Raw genomic sequence first — 13,902 nt, 5'->3', positions numbered from 1 at the left:
GAGTTTTACTGTGTTTTAGTGTTGAGTACCTGAAGAAGGCTAGCATCACCAATCCCAAACACGCTTATCGTACAATTCTGATCTACTGTATTAGAGAAGGCATAGACCTCATCCTCACACACACGCTCCGCTTCTCTCTGCTACGAGTGGGCGTTGTGTAAAAGAAGCACGGGAGCATTAATATGCATCTGCCTGCCTGCTATCCGCATCATCAGCTCTCACACCTAGTTAAGTTTTAAAATCCTACTCACTCACACACCCCTTCCTCGCTGAGTTGTGTTAGATTCATTGCACATCGTTTCATCTCTTGTGACAATCAAAAACTGTTTTTGGCTTCGGATATAACTGCATCTCACACACACACACACACGCTGCCCCCTCCCATACCCCTGCCTGAAGCTTCTCTCCTGACATCAAAAGGAGCTAAGCACTTTGCATCGCGGGTAAGATCAGAGCGTGACGGCTGCATAGTCTTTTAGTCTCATCATAGTCGCCCAGACCTCTCAAACTCTGCTGCGCTCCACTTTTTTAACCTTATTGATCAACTACTGCGTTGGGTATAAACTCAAGTGTGTTTGCATGTACATACGGCTGGAAGTGTGCCTGCATGCGAACTGTATGTATAGTATCATTGATCTCTGCTGTTGAACCATATACAGTAGACTAATTTGCTTTGTACAGTATGAATTGTCTTCTCTGTTCGGGTCAGTACATTACTGAACTAATGTGTTTAATTTGATCGAGTGATGCAAAAATGATGCGTTTATATGGTTACTTAAAATAACATTTTATTCATTGAATGTGCAGAATGTCAGACGGTGCACAGTAGATGTTGGTAGGCTCTACTTCTGGAGAAACTGTTGGGGAAATGAATAACGGTCTGGAGGACAGAAACACTTCTCACTAGCATGATGAATAGCTACAGACACACACAGCTGACAGTCTCGTCCCAACTTGTATACTTTAACTTCTGCCTACAGAAGACTTGTTATTTCTGACATTTGTTTCCATCAAAAAGGCAAAGGAAAAACTGAAAGGTAAGTTTACACATCACTAACTGTCGTGTCAGTCACTAATAAGATAAAACTATTGACAGAAAATACATAAAATCTTTTAATGTTTGGTTTCAGGTGACAAGATCAGACAGGTTGCCTCAGGGTATGTAGTACTCTTAAAGAGTATGGTATGAATAATGATATACAACTTATGTTATTGTAGCCTACCTACCGTATGTCTTACAGCATACATATTTCTCTGTTGTGGTTGAAAACTGAATATCCTTGATTGATTGCTCACTCCCCTTTAAAAATAATAATAATAATCTTTGTCTCGCTCTTCCTCCCTTGCCCAAATCGTAAGTGAACTGCACTATACCTAGCCAAGCTAAGTACTCAATTTGGTTGACCTATCTCCCCCTCTCTGTTTTTCTTTCCTCTCTCTCTCTCTCTCTCTCTCTCTCTCTCCACCACCTGTCTTTCTCTGGATTCTACCACTCCAGGTCTAGGCAGGGGGTGTTTAGAGGATGCCCAGGATGCGACCCACCCACCAGCGGCAGGGCATGATGACTCTGCATGCCACCCTGCACCCGCGGTAGTGGTAGGGCCAGGGTTGGAACCCGCCCAGGGGCTCACAGATCCTCTGGCACTGGGTGTGGCTCCTCCGGCACTCCGTACAGCACACGCCCTGGTGGTCCAGCATGGGGTCAAAGGTCATTGTGCCGTCCTCGCCCTCCAGACCACGCTACAGGTTGAGTGAGAGGGGAGAAGTCGTGTTAAATACTGGTAGTAGCAGCATCTGTAGACATGTCTATGTAGAAATGCATCTCTGAAGAACTAAGAAATATAATTTCTTATTTAATGGTTTATCTGAAATGCAAACACTGAGTTCTATGTCTGTTCTATGTCTGTGGTGGTCTGGGGATGTCTGGGGGAGGAGCAGTCAGGATTAGGGGGAGTCTAGAGGCCTACACATGGAGGGGGTACAGGGCGTGGGGAGATTCATAGTGGAGCTATTCACACAGAGCCTCAATGGAACTTTAGATTGGTATTGTAAAGGAGTCTCTGAGGCGCAGACAGACTCAGGGTGACAGCGATCTCTCTCTCTCTCACACACACACACACACACACACACACACACACACACACACATGCTCTGAGGGACAGGCGTGCACACACACACCCACACACAGTTGGGGTGACAAGCGTGGCCGCTCAGGGTGATGCCGTGAACCCAGCATCTGTTCCTGCTCACACAGCTGTGCATGCTGGGAGAGAGACGGGACAGGAACCATTTGACCCGTTGTCAGACGCTCAGCTGTTGACATGGGCGTGAGCGCGTAACATTATACTGTGTCTCTAAGAGGATGTGCAGTCTGGTTGCTAGAACAGGCCTGTGGTGACACAGCAAACACGGTCTATGAAGGCCAAACATTCGAGCTGTGCTGCTGGAGTTTGAAGTTACACAGCACGCTGATTGAGTGGGCGAAGGCACTCACGTGATAGGGGTTCTCAGGGTTAAATTCTGCTTCCGGGTCCACTTCCTCCTCTGCCCCCGGTGCCTGGCGGCGCTGCCGGGGGGCTGCCCTCCTCTTCCTCTGCCCACCTGGGGAGAGCACAGAGACCGTCAATATGCCACCTAGGCCAACACAACATATGTTGATATCGGGGTGTTATTGGAGCCCCCTTTGGAAGCACCACACCTACACTGAGTGTACAAAACATTAAGAACACCATCTCTTTCCATGACAGACTGACCAGGTGAATCCAGGTGATCCCTTATTGGTGTCCCTTGTTAAATCCACTTCAATCAGTGTAGATGAAGGGGGGGAAACAGGTTAAAGAAGGATTTTTAAGTTTGGAGACAATTGAGACATGGATTGTGTATGTGTGCCATTCAGAGGTTGAATGGGCAAGACAAAAGATTGAAGTGCCTTTTGAACAGGGTATGGTAGTAGGTGCGAGGCGCACCGGTTTGTGTCAAGAACTGCAACGCTGCTGTGTTTTCACGCTCAACAGTTTCCTGTGTGTATCAAGAATGGTCCACCACCCAAAGGACATCGAGCCAACTTGACACAACTGTGGGAAGCATTGGAGTCAACATGGGACAGCATCCCTGTGAAACGCTTTCAGCACCTTGTAGAGTCCATGTCCTGACAAATTGAGGCTGTTCTGAGGGAAAAGGGGTGGGGGGTGCAACTCATTATTAGAAAGGTGTTTTTAATGTTTTATACACTAATTGTGAAAAGAAAACACTAATTGTACTGTTTTGCTTATGTTGCTATGTGCATTGTTTGGAGATGACCAGTCGCTTTCACAACTTATTGTTGTCCTTCAAATGCACACTTTACTACTCCCATATTAGGACTTGTGTGTGAGAATATAAAGGTGCTAATTGGGTACCGTTGGGGTAGGTAGGGCGGAGCCAGAAGATTGGCAGGTCTCCACACAAATCGCGGATCTTGGAGCTGAGGAAGGTGGGGTCAGAGAGGGGCATGTCAGCCGCCACCCAGATCAGAGAGTCCTCCTCAAACTTAGCAGGCATCACCTCATCCTCCTGGAGAGAGAGATATGGGGGGGTGGAGTAATGTAATTACAGGATGAAGATTAAAATGTGTATCCTATAAGGCCTATATTCAATCTACAGCGTTGAAAATCTGCGCTGCGGCGTGATTGAAGTTTAAAGGTCATTCCCATTTGAGCCGACATGTGCAGTTTACCGTGGCGTGAACGCAGTGTTCCGCGAACGCTTGGAACATTTGGGTTTAAATTTCGACCGTGCAGGTCTTCAGCGCTACAGATTGAATCGAGCCCAATTAAAACAACCCATTTCACTGCACCAGTGGATGTGACAATAAAAACAAAAAGAAACAAAAAAAGTAGCTCTGGGCTCTACCGTGTTGACAGACAGACAGACAGACAAGCTTTTAAGGAATGTCCCTGGGCTTACACTGTCTGACTGATTTTCCAGTAGAATTTTCTTGTATAATTGCAATATTCTTGCGACTCTTTCGACCCCCTTGTTTGTTTTGATGTGGTTTCCTGTCTCGTTCCTCATTGTCTGTTTTAACCCTTTGCATGTTTTCTTAATGAAACCAAGCAAAGTGCATAGCGCAAAAGGGATATCCCTCAAGCCTTCTTGTAAATATATAGTTCCTGACCTGGTGTTCATTAGACAGACAGATTGGATCTGGGTTAGAAACGTACTTTACTCATCCCCAAGGGTAGATTCAGCCGAAGACACAGGAGCTCTCCTGTCTATGAGAAGCCCTCAGATTCTCTCCAGCGTTTAGGCGCTTCAACAACGTCAAGAATCATTCACATCAAGTCAACAAGCTGAACGGAAAAGCAGGATGGCCTACATTTTATAAAGTCTCCCTGCTGATGTGTAGATCAAACACACACACATGCACACACACACTGCTAACATGAATAATATGATTGTATTACTAGAGTAATATACATGTTACTGGTTACTCAACAGGTAATAGATAGTTAGGGGAATGCTATCATCTAACCTACATGTACACACTTTTATTTTTCATTTTAAATTATTAGCTTGGGGTGCAAACAACAGCAAGCGTTCTCCAGTGCAGGACTGATGAGTTTACCTAACCCATTCTCTCTGTCTGTCTGTGTTTGTCTGTGTTTGTGTGTTGACACTGATAAGAGTTTATCGTGCCCATATTTCCCATCACTAAATCACAACCGATAACCCAGCAAGATCACACCCGATAGACTTCCGTATTCAACGTTTGTCCACGTCCCGAGGACGTTGGGAGATGCCTTCAATTACCGTCCAATAGGGGCAACCTGAGCACATATTACTCTCGAGCGGCTTGCCAGGCGAGGATCGCGGGTTCAATCCCAGTGCTAGGCAATCGTTTAAAATGGTTTCTGTTTTCACCCTGTCACAAACCTTAACCCTTACCTTAACCAGTCAGAGTTATTGCCTAAACTTAACCGTCAAGGTTTTTATGGTACCAACCTTAATCCTTACTTATATTATATATACAAAAGTATGTGGACACCCCTTCAAATTTGTGGATTCTGCTATTTCAGCCACACCCATTGCTGACAGGTGTATAAAATTGATCACACAGCCATGCAATCTCCATAGACGAACATTGGCAGTAGAATGGCCTTACTGAAGAGCTCAGTGCCACTCGACCTGGCACCTTTCCAACAAGTCAGTTTGCAATGTCAGCACAAGAACTGTTCGTCAGGAGCTTCATGAAAGGAAAGCCTTCCCAAAAGAGTGGGGGCTGTAATAGCAGCAAAGGGGGGACAAACTCCATATTAATGCCCTTGTTTTTGGAATGAGTTGTTCGACAAGCAGGTGTCCAAGTACTTTTGGTCATGTATTGTACTTTCACTTCACCCATAGACATTTATGCCACCTGGACGAAATTTAAATACTGAGATATTGTTGGAAGACCAGCCTGCAGCTACTATTATAACCACATCTCACTGAGCCCAACATACACACAAACATACACTGTCTAGCACACACAGTGGAATAAATAAACGGCTGTTGACGAGGCAGAGAGGCGTGTGCGTGTGCGTGCGATGGCCTGCGATGGCCTCCGTGATGTTTAATGATGTGTGCATGGAGCATACACAGCGCTAACTGATTTAAATAATCAGAAAGCCTCATTTGGGCAGTGGGACAGCTTACACGCACTCACAAACGCGCAGACAGAAACACAGACATCTTGCAGCACTGTGACAGCTTGACAGGCTTGTTCAGATGATGTTAAGATCAGTGTGTTGATCCAACCCGCCTCATTTCAGTTTGGCCAGAGAGAGACTGTGAAAACATGACTCACGAGTGAAAGCAATCCCTCTCTCTGAGCGGCACGCGCGTGTGTATGTGTGTTTGCTGGCGGGTGGGTGTGGGTGTCCTCTCGGCTCACCTTCCCATCAATACTTCTTAACTGACTTCACTTTGAGAGAAATGGACAACATGACAGTTAGGGTTATCACACATGACTTGCGGTATGGGGGGTGGGGGAGTTATGTACGTCAGGTGAGTCCAGATCACAGGTCTTGTTTGGGGATAGTTTGTGGCAGAAGAGATCCTCCAGATCAGAGCGAGAGAGAGCTCATGTTTGGGGCTGGATACCAATCTGCTACAATCTCTTCCTTTACATGTACAAGCCCTTACCCTCGGGCTAAACACATCCAAGCCAACTAACCACAGACACACACACACACAACCACACAACCCAGCCAGTAAACCACTCAGTTCATCATACATCTCTCCTGTAATCGCTTAAATGAACTCAGTCTCTATATCTACCCCAACCCCCCACAACACACAACCAATGTTAACTGTGTCTGACAGTAGAGATAGGTGTGTCGTGGTCGTAGGTAACCCAGAAATGCACACAGCCAGAAAGACGAGAGAGAGAGAGCAGGAGAGCAGGTCATTCCTACCAGGTCGAATAGAAGAGAGTCTTTGTTGAGTGTTTCCACGTCAGGCAGATGAGCTTTGACCTGGGTCTTAATGTAACACTTCTCTCCTCCAGCAAACCGGATACCAGTTATACCCTGCGGTGGAGAGGAAGTTGCTTGTAAAGAAAATAACAATGTGCATCTGACATGTTACAAAATTGATTTAGCATTCAATATACCAATTGGAATTATTTCTGTTGTTGTTGTTTCAAACGTACAATCTGGAAGTCGTGGACCTCCACTGCCTCCTCCTTTCCACTCCCAGTACGGAACCTCTCCATGTTGTTGGTAGCATCAATCTCCATAGAGCCCTCCTCCACCTTACCATTAATACTCATGCTGTAGTGGACGTTGTAGACCTGCAACACACACACACAAACACACACACACACACAGGGAATGTTATAACACCTGTAAGAAGGAGTTTGGTCTGTGCGGGGGGGGGGGGGGGGGGGTAGATTCTCTATCTGGCTCGGGGGCAGGAGTGTTTTCTTCTCCTTCTTCATAATGGGTGGGCTTCGTTGACACCCCCATCTCCATCCTAGAAGCAGCAACAAAAACAACCAAATGATTTTCCTATTCTCGTTCAGGCAATGCATTTAAACTCATGCAGGCCTATAGCTACCAAATGCATTCAAATCATATACATAATTGTTTTATTATTCGACAGTAGCCTAGGCTTACCTCGATTACACCTCTCGTCCCCGGGACATCAGCAGGACCCTATGAGCCCCCCCCCCCCCCCCCCCCCCCCCCCGCCCAAGTCTCAGAAACACAAGGCTTCCATTCATCATACGCTCTTGACTTCTACTAAGCGCTCCAACACCTAAATGGCGTAGCTCAACACAATGATATGATTTATCAGCTTTTAACATTAGGCCTGCCAGAGACTAGAGTCGCTGGTTCAAGGCCCAATGCCTCTTGAATTCGCTGTAGTCCATTATTACAGAAGGATTCATGTTAAAACTCTTACATGTTTGTCGTTAATATTCCAGAAGTAAAAAGCTCCGATAGCCCCGAACAGCAGCAGTATTGCCCCGGCGATCAAAACCACAATCCCGGACTTCAGCAGGCGGCCGGTGGCCACCGGTTTAACTGCCACCGCAGTGTATGCCTGAGATGAACACATCAATCATTTACATGAATGCCACCTATACTGGGTTCGCAAATTGAATTTTTTTTGTAAAAAAAGGTTTATAAATAATTTATAATGCGTTGCCTTCATAAAGTCCAACTCAACATCAACACCTACATAAAGATTAGCCACATAAAGTTACTGACCCTAGCCTAGGCTATCTGGCACAGGTATATCATTTAGAAACTCAAGCAACGATATATGATAGTCTACTTACAGGTGGCATAAACTGTTGCAGGTCCTCGGGTCCCGCTAAAGCGATGGGCACTTTATCTGAACTCTCGGCCATGGCTGCGAGTGGGTCTGAGAGCCTGAGCAAAGGTGTCCACTAATCCTCCCTCTCTGTCTCTCTCTCTCTCTCTCTCTCTCTCGTGCACTCTCTCTCTCTCTCTCTCGTGCTCTCTCTCTCTCTCTCTCTCTCTCTCTCTCTCTCTCTGGGACAGGGCAGGGCTAACCAAACTGCCTATTCATGCGCGATGATTGTTATATTACCTGCCTGGAGAAATAAATCCCCCCAAAACCCGGTGGAAAGTATGCGCGTGCGGCGTGCCACACCGGGAATCTTTTAAAATGGTCATTATGTTGGCTTGGCGCCCTGCCTCGGGACAGGGGTCCATCAAGGAATGCAGAGTAGAACGATGTTATGGCTTTGGAAGACTGAGAGAGAACAGGCTGTTCGGATCTTGAACCAACAACAGGGCAAGTGCGCTACCTTCTGTGCAAAACGCGTCCAGACAGCGTGGGCCTACACAACCTAAGAAAGCCCTTTGTCAAAATGTGTGTATTTACATTTGACAGGCATATATGATGCGCAGTGGAAAACGTCTGTATTTCTCCAACATTTCTTTGGGAGTCCGATTCTAACGGGAACGCGGATTGTTCCGTATGTGGAACACAAATGATGTAAACGTGCACAGCTGATGCAGAGGCTGTACGGAAGCCTTTCCTTAAATCACCCTGGAACATCCAATACGCTCAGTCAGAGGGGATCTGAGCTGCTGTTGTAGTAGTCTCTCCCTTCCTCCCTCCCTTCCTCCCTCCCTCCCTCCCTCAGTTCTAACGGGCCGAAGGTCCGAGGTGGAATGTGTGGCATCCTATCTCGAGCTAACGATACAGTATGGGCCACTCAGTGAAGGCCCCATGGGAACAAATATCCATCCAAAATGCTTATCTCAAAGGAGACGTGGGATATCTAGTTCCCAGCTGTATGTGCGCTGATTGAGTTATCATTACATGTTTTGTTACCAAACACATGAATTACATCCTGTGGTTAAAGGCAATAGTCAATCGACTATAGTTCTCTATCCAAACGTATCAGGCGTGCATTTACGCATAGGCGCCCATTGGGCGTGTGCGTTTTAATTGAGTGCTGTGCGCAACTGTTTTCTATTCTGTGCCTTGAGGAGGTCGGTTTACAGACTGTATTAGACTCTTTAGACATGCAGAAACCCCTGGAGATTATAATATACACGGATGAGTATGTTAATCTTATTGATGAGTTTGATTGGCTCCGACTGCTAGCCTCTGGCGAGAATGATTAGACCGCAAGATCGTTTTGTTGCCAATAGTCAAACTAAATTATCAATCAAATGTAGACGAGACGAGGTTCGCCGTTTATATTCGGTTGTAGGTGAAATGTCCCCCTTCACTCCTCCACTGTCCTGTCAGAGCGCACAGTTTTTTCAATAGCGACACCTCTCGGCTCCAATTGTAGGGCTATTATTTAATTGTCAAAGGGGGCTAAGTGCCTTGATTAATATGCCTGTTTAATAACATAGAAGCACTTTCATTGAGCTCCCTTATCCCTCCAGGACTAAGAGTAGCATGTCTTAAAATAGGTTGATGTAGGAGTGAGTGAACAGAAATAAGTCAGGGACAAGATGAAGGTTTCAAAACGGTATTTCAACGTTTATTTTCTTTCGAATATTGTGATAGAAAATCGAAACAATTATTACATCATTGCATTTAAATAAATTCATACATAGTTATCAACTTGATACATTGGGTCTCCGGCATCAAACCGTGGTTTCTGGGCCATTTGAATAGTAGGCATGCCTTAGAATCAGTATAATTACAATTCATATGTACACATCGTCGGTGTTTAATTATGATTTTTTATAAAAAAATAAACTCTCTTTATGTACAAATCCTTGCATAAGTTACACAGTATATGTCCAACAAAGTCTTAACAGTGATTGGATAGAGTCCAAATGTGACTTTTACATTGAAACACTTAAAAATTCAAAATACACAAATATTCTTTAGGATATACAAACTAATTTGCATGACAAATAATCTCCTACATTTGTAAGCAACATGTAATTCTCATTGTCATGGTTTTATAAACGAAATGAAACTTTTGAATGCTGTTATGTAGGTTCTTCTCTAGACTTCATTGCTGGGACACCGTGTGGTGGTCGGACCGTAGACTGGGATAGTGATTTCACTAATCTCCTGAATTCTCATGGGTATGGGAGGAGTGACCAGGACATAGTCATATTCTCTATGCAGAACCTTCTCACACACACTCTGCAGGCCGGTTGTTTTGGGGATGTGCGCCTGGTAATAATTGTCCCGTCGGAGCGAGTCTCGGGGCAGCGAGGCCGTCTTGGAGAGACTGTTGAAGGAGGAGAGAGTCTGGCCGGTGGGGGTGGGGACGGGCGAGGGACCGGTGTTAGCGTGGACAGTGGAAGGGCTCCAGCAGCGGTCAGAATGACCCAGAATCTTACACTCGCTGGTACACGCCCATAGACCTGAGAGAGAGAGAGAGAGAGAGAGAGAGAGAGAGAGAGAGAGAGAGAGAGAGAGAGAGAGAGAGAGAGAGAGAGAGAGAGAGAGAGAGAGAGAGAGAGAGAGAGAGAGAGAGAGAGAGAGAGAGAGAGAGAGAGAGAGAGTTTAGTCTCCTTGTGCGACCAAACAGAAGCGCAAAACCCTGTACACATTGACTTCCTTCGAATGACTGTAATGGTTATGGTACAGAAATAGAAGTATCAGAAGTATCTCTTACCACTCTGGCCACCCATGGGGGGTACTGGTGCTCCCTCCTTCTTCAGGTCGGTGCCACTGATGTCACTATCGCTGTCGTTAAAGTCACTGTCGCCTTTCCCGCTGTCCTTCCCGCTGAATGCGGGGTCTCTTGCGGAGATGGTGGTGTAGGAGTTGCCCTTCCAGATGGTGATTGGTCTGACCACTTCTTTACCGTTATTGTAGCCGTTTCCATAGCCGGGCAGAGTGGAGTAGCCCTGCGGAAAAGAGAAACAGCACAGTTCAGCACCATGGACAGTAACACATTACAAGAGCACTGTATGAGGCTGAGGGCACATGCAGAGGAAGAGAGTGAGAGGAAGGGGAGAGGGAACAGAATCTCACCTTGGGTTTGCTGTCCGGTTCGTAGACGCACGGGGCCTCGCTCCCATCTTCTGAGGCGGAGCACAGGTCACTGCTACCAGTGTGTTCCCCGGCAAAACCAGGCTGGCTCGAGAAGGTGTGGGCTTCAAACCCTCCCACGACTCCGTGGAGCGGCAGCAGAGGGTTGTCGCCGTTGTTTTTGCCTCTTTCCAGAGTCTCCTTCTCCCCGTACGAGTCGGTGTCATCTCCAGTCTTGTCCCGTTTCCGCCGGTTGCAGGTGGTGGCGATGAGGATGATGGCTAACAGCAGGAGCGTGCAGCTCCCCGCGAGGACGATGATAATCACCACTGACAGGTCCCACTGTGTGTGCTCCCCTGCCTCCCTGCTGCCTGCCCGGTACACGGTCCTGTCGCTCGGAGGGGCGCCCGCAATGATGAGGAAGTGAAGCGTGGCGGCGGTGGTGAGCGCAGGTCTCCCATTGTCACTCACCGTGACGGTCACGCGCAGGGTCTCGTCCACGCCGTGACTGAGCACGCGGTTGAGGTAGACCTCTCCGGTGGCTTTGTTAACGGAGAACACGGATGCTTCTCCAAAGGCAAGTCTGTAGGACAGCTCTGCATTCAAGCCCTCATCAGCATCTTGCGCCTCCACCCGGGTGATGATGTAGCCTGAGGGCGCATCCCGGGGCAGCAGAACCTCCGCGGACCCATTATTGAGCACGGGCTGGTTGATGACAGGTGCATTGTCGTTTTGGTCCACTATCCTAATGTTAACGGTCGCGATTCCGGTGAGGGGCGGGAACCCACCGTCGCTGGCTGTGATGCGGAGCTCGAGCTGTTTCATGACTTCATAGTTGAAGCTCCTGAGTGCATAAAGGGAGCCACTCGCGGGGTCCAGTGAGACAAAAGCAGACACTGGAGAGCCCATGACATAGGCGTCAGCGAGCTTGTAGCTCACCTTACTGTTGTGGCCCAAGTCCATGTCCCTGGCGACCACCGTGGTGATGTAAGCACCCGGTGCGTTATTCTCCACCACAGCCACTTCATACACCGGCTTACTGAACACAGGGGCATTGTCATTCTCGTCCATTAACCGGATGGTGTACTGGGTGATGGTCCGGAATGGTGGGGAACCCAAGTCCTCTGCCACCACTGTTAGATTATACTCGGGGATTTGTTCCCGGTCCAACGGGCTTGTGCTCACGATCATGAAGCTGTCCTCGTACGCCTGCTGCAACCTGAAGTGGTCATGGCCGTAGAGCGTGCAGTGCACCTGTCCGTTAGCACCAGAGTCCCTGTCCGAGGTGCTGACTAGAGCAACAAAACTCTCGCGCGCCGCAGACTCCGTGATATAGGCGATTCCCGCGGTGATGGAGGTCATAGGCGTGATGGAGATCTCTGGCGCGTTGTCGTTAACGTCCTGCACCTGCACCACTATCTTACAGATAGCCGGGCTCGGGTTTGGACCCAGGTCAGTCGCCTGGACGTCGAATTCGTACGTTTTTTTGCTTTCAAAGTCAATGGGGCTCTCAAGGGTGAGGCGTCCCGTTTTGCGGTCCACTCTGAAAAGTTGTCGAATCTCTGATGGCACCTGGTTACCAAACCCATACACCACCTCCCCATTCAGCCCCTCATCCGGGTCTTCTGCGTTCAGGTCCAGTAAGAGAAACCCTACCGGTGCGTCCTCAGGGAGGTCGACTGAGAAATTGTTCCTGTCGAACACCGGGCTGTTGTCATTGTAGTCTTTCACCTTGACGTTGATGCGAGTCGTTCCAGTGCGGGACGGGTTGCCACCATCCATAGCAACCAGCTCGAGCGCATAGGAAGCCTGTGTCTCACGGTCCAGCTCCTTCATGAGCACAAGCTCCGCATATTTAACCCCGTCGGCTCTGCTGAGCACATCTATGGTGAAGTGACTGTTAACGGATATCTGGTAGCTCTGGATGTAATTCAAACCCACGTCCTCATCCACAGCGAAGTCTAACGGGATCCGCGTGCCCACAGCTGTGTTTTCGGAGATCTCCAGACTCGACTCTTTCCGGGGGAACTCGGGGGAATTGTCGTTGATGTCCTTGACCTCCACCTCGACGTGGATGAGTTTGAACTGCTCTTTGGAGAAGCTGACCACATCAAATGCGATGAGGCAGTGAAGGGTGTGTTTGCAAATTCTCTCTCTGTCAATTCTCTCTCCGATAGTCAGCTGGCCGTCGCTCTCCCTCAAACGGATAAAAGACGAGTTGAACTGCTTCATCATCCTGAAATTTGTCTTGGAGCCCGAGGAGGGGCTGATTGAAATGTCCTTGGCCAAGTTTCCGATGACAGTCGTCGGGGCGTCCTCCTCAAATGTCTCATACTTCACCGTCTTTCCCTCCGTGAGAGCGGGCAGGACAGCCAGTGAGGTGCACACCAGCACCCACCAATTCCACCCTCTCATACCCATCCTGCCAATTTAAATAACACAACAAAAATCCACTAAAAACTGTCTGGAGCTTGGCTCAACTATTTATTCAAACAAAAGCACTTTCCAAGTCTCGTTGGGTACGACAGTGTTCGTTTTAGGACGACGACGTAATAAAGCTCTAACTCTCTCCGCCGTGCTCGCTCCGAGGTGTGCTCTCTCAGCGCGAGAGGGCTGCAGTGGCGGGAGGGTTTATACCGCGGTGCATGCAAATGAGCTGCACTGTAACCAATCCGCGCGTTGAAAACGAAAAGGGGACTCCTAAAAGACCTCTAAGCCTGCTTAGAGATTCCTGGACTGTGCGGATAAACTTGGCACAGATATGTGGTCTAAAGGCAAGGCTTGATTTTAATGTTTAGTTTCCGTTGATTATTTACGTCTTGTTGGTCTGTTTAATGAGTCTGCGCACAAACACACGCGGGGCGCTGTGATGCGCAGTGCCCCTGAGCTAGAGGACAAAGCACTCGGGTAACAGACAGTATAGCTACAGTCGCATATAAAGACAAATAT

At 47.8% G+C, this 13,902-nt stretch overlaps 2 protein-coding genes across 2 annotated transcripts; both read right to left on the bottom strand.

The window, feature by feature from the left end:
* Positions 1-1,446: 1,446 nt before the first annotated feature.
* LOC139377396 (leukocyte cell-derived chemotaxin 1-like) lies at positions 1,447-7,939 on the bottom strand. The gene is made up of 7 exons (XM_071120424.1): positions 7,805-7,939; positions 7,426-7,566; positions 6,671-6,811; positions 6,435-6,548; positions 3,399-3,552; positions 2,495-2,601; positions 1,447-1,740 (listed from the first exon to the last, which is right to left on the bottom strand). Exons 1-7 carry the CDS (start codon positions 7,874-7,876, stop codon positions 1,516-1,518), a joined length of 954 nt encoding a protein of 317 aa, XP_070976525.1. The 5' UTR covers positions 7,877-7,939; the 3' UTR covers positions 1,447-1,515.
* Positions 7,940-9,602: 1,663 nt separating this feature from the next.
* LOC139377395 (protocadherin-8-like) lies at positions 9,603-13,516 on the bottom strand. The gene is made up of 3 exons (XM_071120422.1): positions 10,957-13,516; positions 10,595-10,829; positions 9,603-10,340 (listed from the first exon to the last, which is right to left on the bottom strand). The coding sequence occupies exons 1-3, from the start codon at positions 13,372-13,374 to the stop codon at positions 9,973-9,975; spliced, it is 3,021 nt and encodes a 1,006-aa protein (XP_070976523.1). The 5' UTR covers positions 13,375-13,516; the 3' UTR covers positions 9,603-9,972.
* Positions 13,517-13,902: the final 386 nt, after the last annotated feature.

Source organism: Oncorhynchus clarkii, chromosome 20 (assembly GCF_045791955.1).
Source record: "Oncorhynchus clarkii lewisi isolate Uvic-CL-2024 chromosome 20, UVic_Ocla_1.0, whole genome shotgun sequence".
Lineage (NCBI taxonomy): Eukaryota > Metazoa > Chordata > Actinopteri > Salmoniformes > Salmonidae > Oncorhynchus > Oncorhynchus clarkii.
Note: the sequence above shows the minus strand (reverse complement) of the source record. Positions and strands in the feature narration are given on the sequence as shown.